At 41.3% G+C, this 13,040-nt stretch overlaps 1 protein-coding gene across 1 annotated transcript in view; it reads left to right on the forward strand.

Moving 5' to 3' along the window:
* The window catches only part of SLC26A7 (solute carrier family 26 member 7), a 619,854-nt gene that overhangs the window by 345,616 nt on the left and 261,198 nt on the right, over positions 1-13,040 (forward strand). The window contains exon 4 of the mRNA XM_069219229.1: positions 8,899-9,063. Within this exon, the coding sequence (XP_069075330.1) occupies positions 8,899-9,063 (165 nt within the window). The remainder of the gene's footprint in view (positions 1-8,898; positions 9,064-13,040) is intronic.

Here is a 13,040-nt window from a genome sequence, read left to right on the forward strand (position 1 = left end):
TTTTCACTGGTATTAGAAGAATGGCACATACGATATTTAGGGATCACAATTCCTGCCATGGCAGAAGAAAACAGTTGCTCAAAATTACTCTGATCTCTTGAAGTCAATCCGAAATCCGTAAAGACATATGGTTATGGCAATTGGGAGGAAGAAAGTGATTGGCAAAGTGATTAAAAACTGCTAATTGTGTCTGGGAGCTTAGGAACCCCAAGTGGGAAAGAAATGTGCTCACTTACCACTAAAGGAGGGAGGTCTAAGCATCAAGTTACAATGGTCAAAGAGAACCAATAGTAAAGAATAACTTATGTTTATTTATACTTTTAACTATTGTAAATAATTAAATTTCACTTAACATTATTTCTTATAGGCTTTTATATTAAGTACCTACCAAAACGGGAAAACTTTGTTTTGGGGTAGTGCTGGGGTAGGACGACATCCCCCAACACACATTTCTCCTCGCATCACACCTGGTTTACTCAGAGGAGGGGCCAGCAGCCAGCCCTATTAAAGCACCATTGAATCCCTGCAGAGCAGGACTGAAAAACATTGTTCTGGGCTAGTGCTGAGGTGGGACTTTGTCCCCCAGCATACATTTCCCCTCGCATCACGTTGGGTTTGCTCAGAGGAGGGGCTGGCAGCCAGTGCTATTAAAGCACCATAGATTCTCAGTGGAATTGAACGCAAAAACGTTGTTCTGGGCTAGTGTTAGGGTGGGACTTTGTCCCCCAGCATGCTTTTCTTCTTGCATCACACCTGGTTAGCTCAGATGAGGGAGCAGCAGCGAGCACTTTTAAAGCACCATTGAATCCCCACGGTGCGGGATGTGTGTGGGACGCACCTGGGCATGTGTCCAGGTGAAGACTGGGCAAAGAGTGGGCCTGTCTGCGCCTGTCCACACCCAGACGAGGCTGGGCCATCCCTCTTTAATTTCTAACAAGAATACAGTAAGTTACCATTTTTCTTTCCTTTCCTCTTTTGACTTAGCTACTGTATAAACATATGACGCGCCCACCTGGCACAAATGGGCAAAAAGAAATTGCTTTTGAATCAGCCCCCAAAAGGCATCCCCACCCCAGGCACTATCACAAATTTTCTGTCCGGGCAATAAACATTATTAGTAAAGAAATTGGCAATGTGTAGGAAAGACTGGAAGCCACTCAGCAAGTAGTGATAGATGCTCTCTCTATGGCCAAAAACAAGATGGACAGACAAACAAGTCCTCTGAAAGTGTCCTCTCATCCGCATAAAAAGTCACAAGCAAATCCTTGTGTTTCAGTCTTACTCCCTTATGAAATAGAAATTCTTATAACCTCACCAATGCATCCTCCCCCAGCCAAAATAAAGAAAGGGGCATTAAAGAAAGGAGTGCGATTAGAGCCATGCACCAAGGGTTCGATTCCATTGCCTCTTTGTCAGAATACCTCGCATAAGATAATTAATTGGGAAAAATTAGTACAGTCAGCAGTAGAGGGTATCAGGTGAAGATTAGATAACTTAGAAAATGGGATGTCAAAAGTGCTGGAATCTACGACAGACACAGCTAAACTTTCTGCCCTCTCATCTATTGCAAAATGGAGAAACATTAACATAATATGAAAGAACCACTGCCTATAAAATCAAATCTATGCAATGCTGGATCCTCAATTCAGAGCCAAGAGGCAAACACGGCCCAATCAATTAAGACCTCTCAAGCCCTGGGGACCAAAAGACCCACCCCACTTTGCTGCAGTGAATCCTATTAAAACACATTGCTAGAGCAACCCAGGAGGCAGTAGAGCAAGAATGGGGAATAATTCAATCTCCATATGGTGATGCTATTCACTTCCTCCCCAGAGTCTACACCTTATGTCTTGATCCAAGTAGGAGTACCCATTTTGAGTCGGTCAGAAGGGAATCTGGTGGAGAGTCAAAAAGAAAGTGGTACACTGGATCACACAAAGGACTTGTCCGGTAAACCTACTATCCAAAGAAATACTAATGGTCAGAAGAGTCCATTGGAGGAAACAGACTTTGTTGCAAATTCTACCAATCCGAATTCCACACACAAAGCAAAAGAACAAACAATGCATCATAGTGAAGATATAAAAAAACACCAACATTGTAGCAGAGGAAAACTCTAACCCTAGCGAAACAGACGGCGGAATAGTCACCACTAGGAGAATGGTATTAGTTTCTTGGAATATAGCCAGTTTGGCAAACAAACCAAAAACAGACGATTGGTTGAAATTTGTCAAGGGGGCCCCAGATGGCTCACAGATAGTGTTGATATGGATGGCTTTACTTCGCTATGTACAGCTGCAGCAGTATCTAGAATGGGAAGATCAAGGGTGGCCTAATTGTTCTGATTTCTATTGCTGTCCCTTTTAGGATATTTAGGATACTTAAAACATCCCTTGTGTCACCCTTTTACCAGCTCATTTTATTATGTTTGGATAAAAATCCTGATATCTTGATAGTAAACTATTATATTAAAATTTTTGATGGTACAAGGACAAGGTTGTAGAAGTTTTGGGCAATACATTAGAGAGCTTCTTCTCTGATAAAGCGAAAGCTATGTTTATAATATGAGCAGGAGATTTTAATTTATCCAAATGTACAGTAACTCTGAGCAAGGTTTGTGGTTTTAGTGATTCCTTCCAGGGAGATATTGAACATTTTAATCATTCTTTGTATGGTACCATTCTGAATAAAGTATGACCCGAACCTTACGGTTCCATACACTACAGGTGATAGTTGTGTTTTATCTACCTTTTTTGGACTATGAGGGCAGAGTAATATTAACCATTTGTTGGTTTCTAGAAATCACAGTGTGATACCAAATAATCTGGTGGTAGGGAACAACTGTGTCAGCGACTATAATCCCCTTATTTTAACACTACTGTTGACTTCCCCTTTGAATAATAACATGGACACAATAGCACACTTCGAACCAGTAGGGCAAAACACGGTAAGGTTTAAATGGGCAGAAGTTGATCGCTCCTATTTTATGTTAGATGTAATAAGAGAGAACAAAGATCATCTTCATTACTGCTTGGAAGTTAATGCAGATATTGCCTCAATGATCGATGCACACATCTTGATTTCCAAATCTGATAACCAATGTCTAAGCAAAGTCATTGGAGGCAAAAAACAAGAGCTAAAGAGGTGGTTTGACCGCACCTGCACAAAGGCATGCAGGAATCTCATTAAGCAGCTGCATATTTACCCAAGGGATTGGGTAGCTGTCCAAAATAGTAGAACATGATACAAACTGGCTACTAATGCAGGAAAAAAGAACTTACACGAAATAGCTTGGCCAAGCCTAGTACAGGCTGCCCACACCAAAGATAATACACTATTTTGGAAAGCTAGCAACACTCCCTTTCTTAAATATGATTGTCCTGAACCTTGAGAACTCAATTCCAGCAGATGTTTTGGTGGACCATTTTTCCTCGATCTTTACGCCCTCCATACATCAAGATCATAAAGGTGAATTGCCATTGTGCATAACCCAATCTGGAATAACCTTAATATAGAAATGGTACAGGGAGCACTAGCTAAATCTCCCCCGGAAAAGCACCCAGCCCAGATGGAGTCCCCATAGATGTTTATAAGTATCTCCTGGAACTTTGAGCCCCATTTCTTACACTTGTGTGTAATGCGACTGGGTTGGGCAGAGTGCCCCCTTCTTTGTCCCAATCCCTAATTATTCCAATATTCAAGAAGGGTACCAAACAAGATCCAAAATGTTATAGACCTATTTCACTGCCCAAATCTTCAGCAAAAATCTTAGGAAGGGTCTTATTGGAAAGATTAGAGGCCTGGGCTGAGGATTACAACATTCTATTACAAGCACAGTACGGTTTTAGAAAGGGCTTAGCAACCCTGGAGCAATGCATTAATATAAACTTCCTAATAGGGAAGTATATAAAGGCTAGGGCAGGTAACTTCTACATGTGTTTCATGGACCTAAGCAGTGCCTTTGACTTAGTTAATCACAATAAATTATGGACATGAATGTCCACATTAGAGGCCCCAACAGAGAACATTTCACAACTTGCAGATATGTATAGCAATGTGACGGCAAGGGGTAGGGTACTGAATGCAGGGGGAATTAACTAGACCATTTAAGGTATATAGGGGGTAAGCCCCTTTCCTCCTTTCATTTTATATTAATGGCATTGGTGAACAACTGTAGTCACTTGGTGTTGAATTTCCATCCAGACCCACCCTGATCCTACTGTATGCAGATGGTGCTGTTCTAATGGCATTAACTCCAACTTGCCTGCATGCCCTCGTTAATTCTTTTGGGATATTATAGAAAGTATTGATCTAAAGCTCAATCCGGGAAAACATTTACAATTTCATGACATTTATAAAAAAAGGGAAAAGTTATCCCTTTTATTTAAAGGGTAACACGATTGCAAGCATGAAGCAATTTTGTTACTTTGGCTTGAGGTTCTCAGATAATGGGGGTTGGAATCTGAATAGACTGGTTAGTGCAGTGAATATGTCTAGGAACAATGAGGGGATATCTATGTTTGACGCCAAACTAGGGAATAAACCTATACCAGTAATGGTAACACTTTATAGTGCCGAGACGGTATCTGCTGCAAAATATGGTGCAGGCATCTTGGGGCTGGGAGATAATTATATCCTGCAAAATTAAGAAGCCAAGTTTTTGAGAAGGCTGTTATCGGTACCACAATCAACCCCCAGAACTATTGTCCATATAGAGCTGGACATCCATCCTATATCAGATATCACAGAGGCCAAACTGCTGCTACTTTGGTGTTCAGCCTGGTGAAAACCAGATGCCCAACTAACCCAGGATATAATTATGCATTGCATTGGACTATGTACATAACATACCATGGCTGACTCAGATTAATAGATGTTTACAATTTATTGAAGATAAAGATACAAATTTGTGGAAGAAGCCTGAAAACATCTCACTCTTCCCCAAAAGTGTTTTAAATCAGTACGTCTGGGATAAAAAGTTTGATGGCAACCAAACTTGGGGACGAGACTAAAAGCACTGTGATGGTACACACATCATACGTTACTAATCAGGGCCTCCAGTGGTAAATTAGGTGGGTTCACAATTTGTAACATAGCTTTCTCTTGACAAGAGATAATACATACATCTGGTAGCCTTCATAATGGCAACTAAGTGGGCACACAATGATGTTAAATGCCTGTGTGATAATATCCATAATGCCATAATTGGGATGCAATGGGCTACTAACACTTCTGGGTCACTGCACCCGCTGCAGTCACATTAAATATGCACTCACAATAAATATGCCTCTGTAATCATGTGCATCCATGACTTTGTATGGCATGAGACTTCATTTTTTTGTTTTCTCGGACTGTTGCATCCATCACTTTAAATATAACTAACGTATTTAAACAGTTGTATAAAATCCAAAATACATTTTTTTTTTTTCTTAGTTGGTCAGTGGGTCAGTTTGCCACTTTCGATTTTTAATTATCATGTATATCGCAAAATACACTGTTTAATTCATTTTACTTGACATCCAAAAACAGAAAGAAATGTGGAAAATGTTTTTATAGTTGATTTAGGGCCTAATTTAGAGTTTGGCGGACAGGGTACTCCGTTGTAGGTGAGATGAAGTATCCTGTCAATCAAACTCTATATCTACTCTCCTCACGTGGAAAGGGCCAGACCATGACCTTTCAGTGGCCAAAGCCCCCTTTGGCTTTATTGACAGAAAGCTTCCATTGACAATGTGACAGAGTAGGGACCATTGGAGATATGCCATTACCCTTCCTGTTTTCTATAAGGTACACATGTATTGTGTTTTTAATTTCAGTTACTACCAGGTAAAATGGTGAGGGACAACTAAAAACAAATAATGAGCATCACACCCTAGGTGCCAACTCCCAGGTTGTGGTGGTTATGTGTTTTTTGTATTTTTAGAAACAAACACCCACTTTGGGAGTTTGGTTCTGAAATACAAAAACAGTTAAGAGGTTTGGGGCCAGATGTATCAAAGGGTTTTACCCATTCTATGTCTATGGGAAAATGTGTTGGTACATATGGCCCTTAGTGAACAACCATCAAAACTGATGGCAGCTGTCCACCAAACCTTTTGTACCTGGAAGGAGACCGCTGTGATGGCGGTTCCTTTAAAGGTACAGAGATGACCGCTAGACTGGCAGTTATCTCTAAATTTGGCAGGTGGTAGTCCCTCAGGGTGGCAGAGGTAGTGTACTCCACCCTTCTAATGGACAGAGTGCCGTAAGCCAAAGATATAATCAGGCCTTTAATCTTGTATTTAGAATAGATCTGCACTTTGCTAATGCATGAAGTTAACTCCCAGATATTAGCGTGTTGCAGGGCCTGATTCACAATTTGAATAAACCTCTGACTTTTTGGAAAATCACAACGACACTCTTGAGTATGCATGGAAATGACCTGTTTACTTACAGGTAATCTTCATGAATCCGAGATCAAGTCTTCTTTGTCCCATTCCTTACTGAATGAAATAACACTCTTGCCACAGACATTGTGCACTTATCCACGCATACACTCAAATCCACTTCAAAAATGACGTTTTTCCTCTTCATAAAAAGGTTCTACACAGGCATCACTTCCTGTAAGTAACAAATACATTAAAGAAAAAACTTCAATATCTAATTCTTAAATAATATTTTCTGGTTGTCAGTCCAAACCCTTGGTAGGACTGGGAAGGCAGCACAGAACTGTGAAATAAGAAAGACTTGAACTTGGAGTAATGATGATTACCTGTAAGTAACTGGGTTGTTACCTCCTTTTCTGTCTTCCTCGCCCTAGTCGCTACAGAATGCGCATATGCACAAGCAGTAACCAGCAACCAGAAACAAACAGATTTTACGAGGGCTATATTGCAACACCATGTAATTTAATATAAACATACCAATTTTAGACACAACTGCATTCAGAAACTTTTCACCAAAGTTCACTGAAACTATCTCTCTCACTTGCAGACAATAATGGTTCATAAGTGTATGAGGAGTAGCCCACGTGGCAGCAAACACACATCTTACATTGCTGCACCTTTCAACACTGCCCTGAATTCAGCCATGTCCCTGGTAGATCTTCCTTGCAGACGTATTGGTAAGGACATGCCCTCTTCATAAGAAAACAAAATTGTTTGTTACAGCCACCTAGTCAAAGTCGATGAAGAATGATGTAAACCTTGTCCTGTGAAATGAAATGTCACAAACATGGACTCAGCCCTTCTGAAGGAAGTCATCATCTCAACATGAATTGACAATACCCTATGAACACCTAAAGTATGTAATATCGCCTCTCTGCAAGGAAGAAATCGATAGAAAATATAATGGCAAAACATGAGTGAAATGTGGGCTTGATATCAAAAATCATTTCACAGGAGGCAACGTTTTCCAGGCTTACTACTGGGAATGGCATGTGGCTTTTTTTCAATGGCCCTTGTTCCCCTGTGTGGAGTTCTCCATAGAGGATATCTTCACTCAAATGGAATGGAGTCTCTGTGGCGAAAACACCTTCCCCATGGTGAAAGAACTATCCTTACAGCCCCAGCGTTGTGGGCAGGGCCCTGGTAAATCTATAGGACAATGGCTCACCCAAATATTGGATGGATCAGGGATGGTGTTATCCTCAAAGTATATGAGGCAAGACACACGATTCAAAATATCATTTCAAAATAGTCAATAAGAAAGTGCTGACTCAAAAAGAGAGTTCAAGATTATAATTTAGACATGCTATGAAGGTTTCTCCTGAGAATTAAATGGTACAAAACAGAAAAACTAAAATGCATCAGAAGAAATGCTAAGTCTTAACTGTGCAGCAAAACAGTAAGTAATCATGCACTTTTCCTAGGGACACAGGAAGAGTCTTCTGCCTCACCCCAAAGTCACAGGTTTATATGAATTTTATTGCATAGACAAGAGGAACTACAAAGTCAGCATGGAATGATCATTGTTCCAGCAAATCGCATTTTCACATTTAAAAAGGTCACCTGAACCTAGCAAATTAGCACTAACTCCCTACATGAATACTTTGTCCCTTCTAACCTAATGTCATTAGGAGGTGTTAGAACAAACTAGTTGCATGACTGACAGAGAACTGTGCATGATTGCAAGACAGTGTGTGAGCAGGAAAGACCTTGGAGAATGTATTAAAAAGATTTCCTCTAGCAAGCTCCTCAAAAACATTTTCATACAGAAGCAAACCACATCTTACTGCAAGTAGTAACAGGCGAGAAATATAAACACATTATGAACATCATGGTACCGCATGCGTTCTGAACAAGATGGCGTCAATCCCTAACTGTGGCCTGTTTAGATTTAACACATCACTATCTTGTTTCAGTTATAATAACTCTGTGTCAGTATATATGTGCAAACTGAGGTTCAGAGCAACTGATATTATTAATTCATATTTTTGTTTGAACACACAAAAGCTTTTACACCGTCATGGAAGAGGAGTTACTCTGCTCTTGGCTGGAGGAAATTTCTGACCATTTCCATGGTGGTTAGAAGTCGGAGAGGAGTTTGGGAATGGCCACAAATTTACATGTTTGTGACCATTCCGAAACTTCCAAAGCAAATAAAGCCTTGGAATACCCATTTCCCAACCCTTGAGTGAATTTATTACTGTACTCATGACATAAATATCTGCAGTAGTAAATGCAGTTTCATCCACCTTTTTGTTTTCCTTATAGCCGTAAAATTGTCAGTTCAGCAACCATATTACCTTCGTGAATATGGCCCATTGAGGATTGAGAAGGAAACATTTTATGAGAATGCTGATACATTGTGTGCTACTATTCTTACTCCTGTAACCGGTAATGATGTTCTGATTGTGTCTTGAGGCAAACCGTATTTGAAAGAATGGTTTATAATATTGGTTTGTCATTTATTTTCTAGGTTGCCATGTTTATTCTTCAGTTGGACAGGCTGACGTTCCTCATGACTGAATCGGTGATAAGTTCAATGACAACTGGAGCAGCGACACATGCTGTAAACGCAGTAGTCAAGCATCTGCTGGGATTAAAAATGCCATATATTTCAGGACCATTAGGGATGTTCTACGTAAGTTGAGTATATATAATGCAATAGAAAGTTGGGGAAATACTGTGTTCGACTGACAGTTACAGATTCTGCATGGCTGGTCCCTTATCGGACAAACGTTTTAAGGGTTTGGCAGTTTTCAAGAAGGTGGTGTATGAGAAAGTGGCCAGAGTGTTCTTGAAAATTAGCAACTGAGACTACGTCAGGACCGGAGGCGAGAATTATGCTCATCTTTCTTTCCTTTTAACTTTTCAGCAGTATTTAAAGACAAACTACCTTTGCCATAACTCCCATGGAAAAGAACTACCAGAAAAAATATCCAAATAAACAGTCCCGCCAATGTCCATATATACCTACTTGTTCCCTGACAGTTTCTCTTTCTTTCCTGTTTTCAGACAGATAAGCGCTTCCCATTACGTGCGTTAGTAATTGCTACCTTATTGTGTCTGTTATTTCCATACAGGTCTTGCCACGCCACAGAGTGCATTCTGGAAACACTCTGCTCTCTGTGTCCCTGGGATTATTTTCATCGGGCAAGTGCAGTGAGAATCGGCAGCCTGTAGAGGGCAGACCGGCATCTTTGACGTGCACATAGCGAGTCTCTCTGACAGGCGGAGGGTGTCTCATTCTAAATATTGGCTGATAGAAATGGGGTCTCTGGTTGGCAGTCAGTTTGCTCTCTGTCCAAGCAGGGACCCTCACTCTATTCAGGGCAAGTGAGATACATACCTAAGATAACCTCTGCTCACCCCCTTGGTAGCTTGGCACAAGCAGTCAGGCTTATCTCAGGGGTCATGTTTAAAGTATTTGTACCCACACACACAATAATACAGGCAAAACACTACAAAATGGACACAACACAGGTTTAGAAAAATAGCCAATATTTATCTAAATCAAACAAGACCAAAACAACAGAAATCCAAAAATACACAAGTAAAATTATGATTTTTTAACGTAAAAATAGTCTTGTTCCATAGAAAACAATGGATCTGTTTGTTACACAAAGTATCTGGTTTGCATGAAAAATAAAGCCGCATGGGCGTGCATACGTCACAAAAGTCAGGGATGCGTCGAATCCTTACCCGCAAGTGAGGCCGGTCGGCTAGGCAATACGTTGTTTTTCTCCCTCGCAGAGGAGCGATGTGGCGATTTCTGGACGAGCACCCTTGTGTCAGGGCAGGTCCATGTTGATTGTGACGCCCGCCGACGATGCGTGCAAAACCTGGCTGCACGGTGATGAGGAACCGCGCTGCATGGGGGTTGCGCCAATTTTAGCAGCTGCAAGCAGGGGTTTTGTCGTTTCTGCAGCCCCAATGCAGATGATGCATCGATTTTCCAGCTGCAATGCAGGTGGTGTGTCGATTTCTCAGCTACGATGCAGGTGGTGCATCGTATTTACAGCCTCATTGCAGGTGGTGCGTCAAACTTTTCCCCATGTGACTCCTGTGCACGGATTTCAGTCTTGGTTCCTCCAGCTTCACCTCTCAAGGGCCCAGGGACTGGAGTGGGCACCAAATGGCAGGGTAGGAGTCTCAGTGTCAACACCAGAGCAGTACGCGCTCTACTGGCGACAAAAATGCAAAAACCCAGCACTCTCAAAACAACGTAATTTATGCATTGTGCTGATATGTTGTGGTTTAACCTATTGCATTGCAGAGTTCAATCCTGAAATCTTATTTTTAATATGCTTACAAATACTGTTCCTTTGCAATGTACAGGGAGTGCAGAATTATTAGGCAAATGAGTATTTTGACCACATCATCCTCTTTATGCATGTTGTCTTACTCCAAGCTGTATAGGCTCGAAAGCCTACTACCAATTAAGCATATTAGGTGATGTGCATCTCTGTAATGAGAAGGGGTGTGGTCTAATGACATCAACACCCTATATCAGGTGTGCATAATTATTAGGCAACTTCCTTTCCTTTGGCAAAATGGGTCAAAAGAAGGACTTGACAGGCTCAGAAAAGTCAAAAATAGTGAGATATCTTGCAGAGGGATGCAGCACTCTTAAAATTGCAAAGCTTCTGAAGTGTGATCATCAAACAATCAAGCGTTTCATTCAAAATAGTCAACAGGGTCGCAAGAAGCGTGTGGAAAAACCAAGGCGCAAAATAACTGCCCATGAACTGAGAAAAGTCAAGCGTGCAGCTGCCACGATGCCACTTGCCACCAGTTTGGCCATATTTCAGAGCTGCAGCATCACTGGAGTGCCCAAAAGCACAAGGTGTGCAATACTCAGAGACATGGCCAAGGTAAGAAAGGCTGAAAGACGACCACCACTGAACAAGACACACAAGCTGAAACGTCAAGACTGGGCCAAGAAATATCTCAAGACTGATTTTTCTAAGGTTTTATGGACTGATGAAATGAGAGTGAGTCTTGATGGGCCAGATGGATGGGCCCGTGGCTGGATTGGTAAAGGGCAGAGAGCTCCAGTCCGACTCAGACGCCAGCAAGGTGGAGGTGGAGTACTGGTTTGGGCTGGTATCATCAAAGATGAGCTTGTGGGGCCTTTTCGGGTTGAGGATGGAGTCAAGCTCAACTCCCAGTCCTACTGCCAGTTCCTCTGGAAGACACCTTCTTCAAGCAGTGGTACAGGAAGAAGTCTGCATCCTTCAAGAAAAACATGATTTTCATGCAGGACAATGCTCCAAAACACGCGTCCAAGTACTCCACAGCGTGGCTGGCAAGAAAGGGTATAAAAGAAGGAAATCTAATGACATGGCCTCCTTGTTCACCTGATCTGAACCCCATTGAGAACCTGTGGTCCATCATCAAATGTGAGATTTACAAGGAGGGAAAACAGTACACCTCTCTGAACAGTGTCTGGGAGGCTGTGGTTGCTGCTGCACGCAATGTTGATGGTGAACAGATCAAAACACTGACAGAATCCATGGATGGCAGGCTTTTGAGTGTCCTTGCAAAGAAAGGTGGCTATATTGGTCACTGATTTGTTTTTGTTTTGTTTTTGAATGTCAGAAATGTATATTTGTGAATGTTGAGATGTTATATTGGTTTCACTGGTAATGATAAATAATTGAAATGGGTATATATTTTTTTTTGTTAAGTTGCCTAATAATTATGCACAGTGATAGTCACCTGCACACACAGATATCCCCCTAACATAGCTAAAACTAAAAACAAACTAAAAACTACTTCCAAAAATATTCAGTTTTGATATTAATGAGTTTTTTGGGTTCATTGAGAACATGGTTGTTGTTCAATAATAAAATTAATCCTCAAAAATACAACTTGCCTAATAATTCTGCACTCCCTGTATTGCTGCAGGTTTTCAGAGTGTGTTAGGCTGTGGCTCCTTTCCAGGGCCTTTCAGAGACTTTCCCTGCAACATGCCTGGGCGTGGTTCTGGGCTGGGCCAAGACTCTATAAAAGAGAGCCAGCCCAACTCCCAGTGGTCAATATTCAGAGGTCCCGGTGAAGAGCAGCAGCTTCTTCCTGAGCTCCTGTCCCGGCGGCCTATTTGAATCTTCCAGTCTTCTGCCCTCATCCTTCATTGGTGATCATTGTTCCAGGCGGTAAGACAGTGGTTGGACTGTCCCGACACCGTTATTGAGATTTTTCATATTCTTGGTTTAATTCTTAAATGAGTAACAAATTACTTGCGCGCTACCATTTCTTGACATTTATATGGTAGTTTACAAATAGGTAAGACGCGCAATTTATTTCATAAAGGTTTAACTTTGTTATTCATTGCGCGCTACCATTTCTTGACATTTACATGGTGGCTTAAGAATTGGCAAGACACGTGATTCGTCCATTGCGCACTACTATTTCTTGACATTTACATGATGTTTTACGAATTGGCAAGACGTACAACTCATTTCATGAGCATTTAACTTTGTTGCTCATTGCGTGCTACCATTTCTTTACATTTACATGGTGGCTTAAGAATCGGCAGAAGGAGCGCGATTCGTTTCATTGTACTTTGATCTTGTTATTTATTGTGAGCTGTCATTCCTTGACATTTACATAGTG

This window comes from Pleurodeles waltl, chromosome 2_2 (genome assembly GCF_031143425.1).
Source record: "Pleurodeles waltl isolate 20211129_DDA chromosome 2_2, aPleWal1.hap1.20221129, whole genome shotgun sequence".
Taxonomy (NCBI): Eukaryota; Metazoa; Chordata; class Amphibia; order Caudata; family Salamandridae; genus Pleurodeles; species Pleurodeles waltl.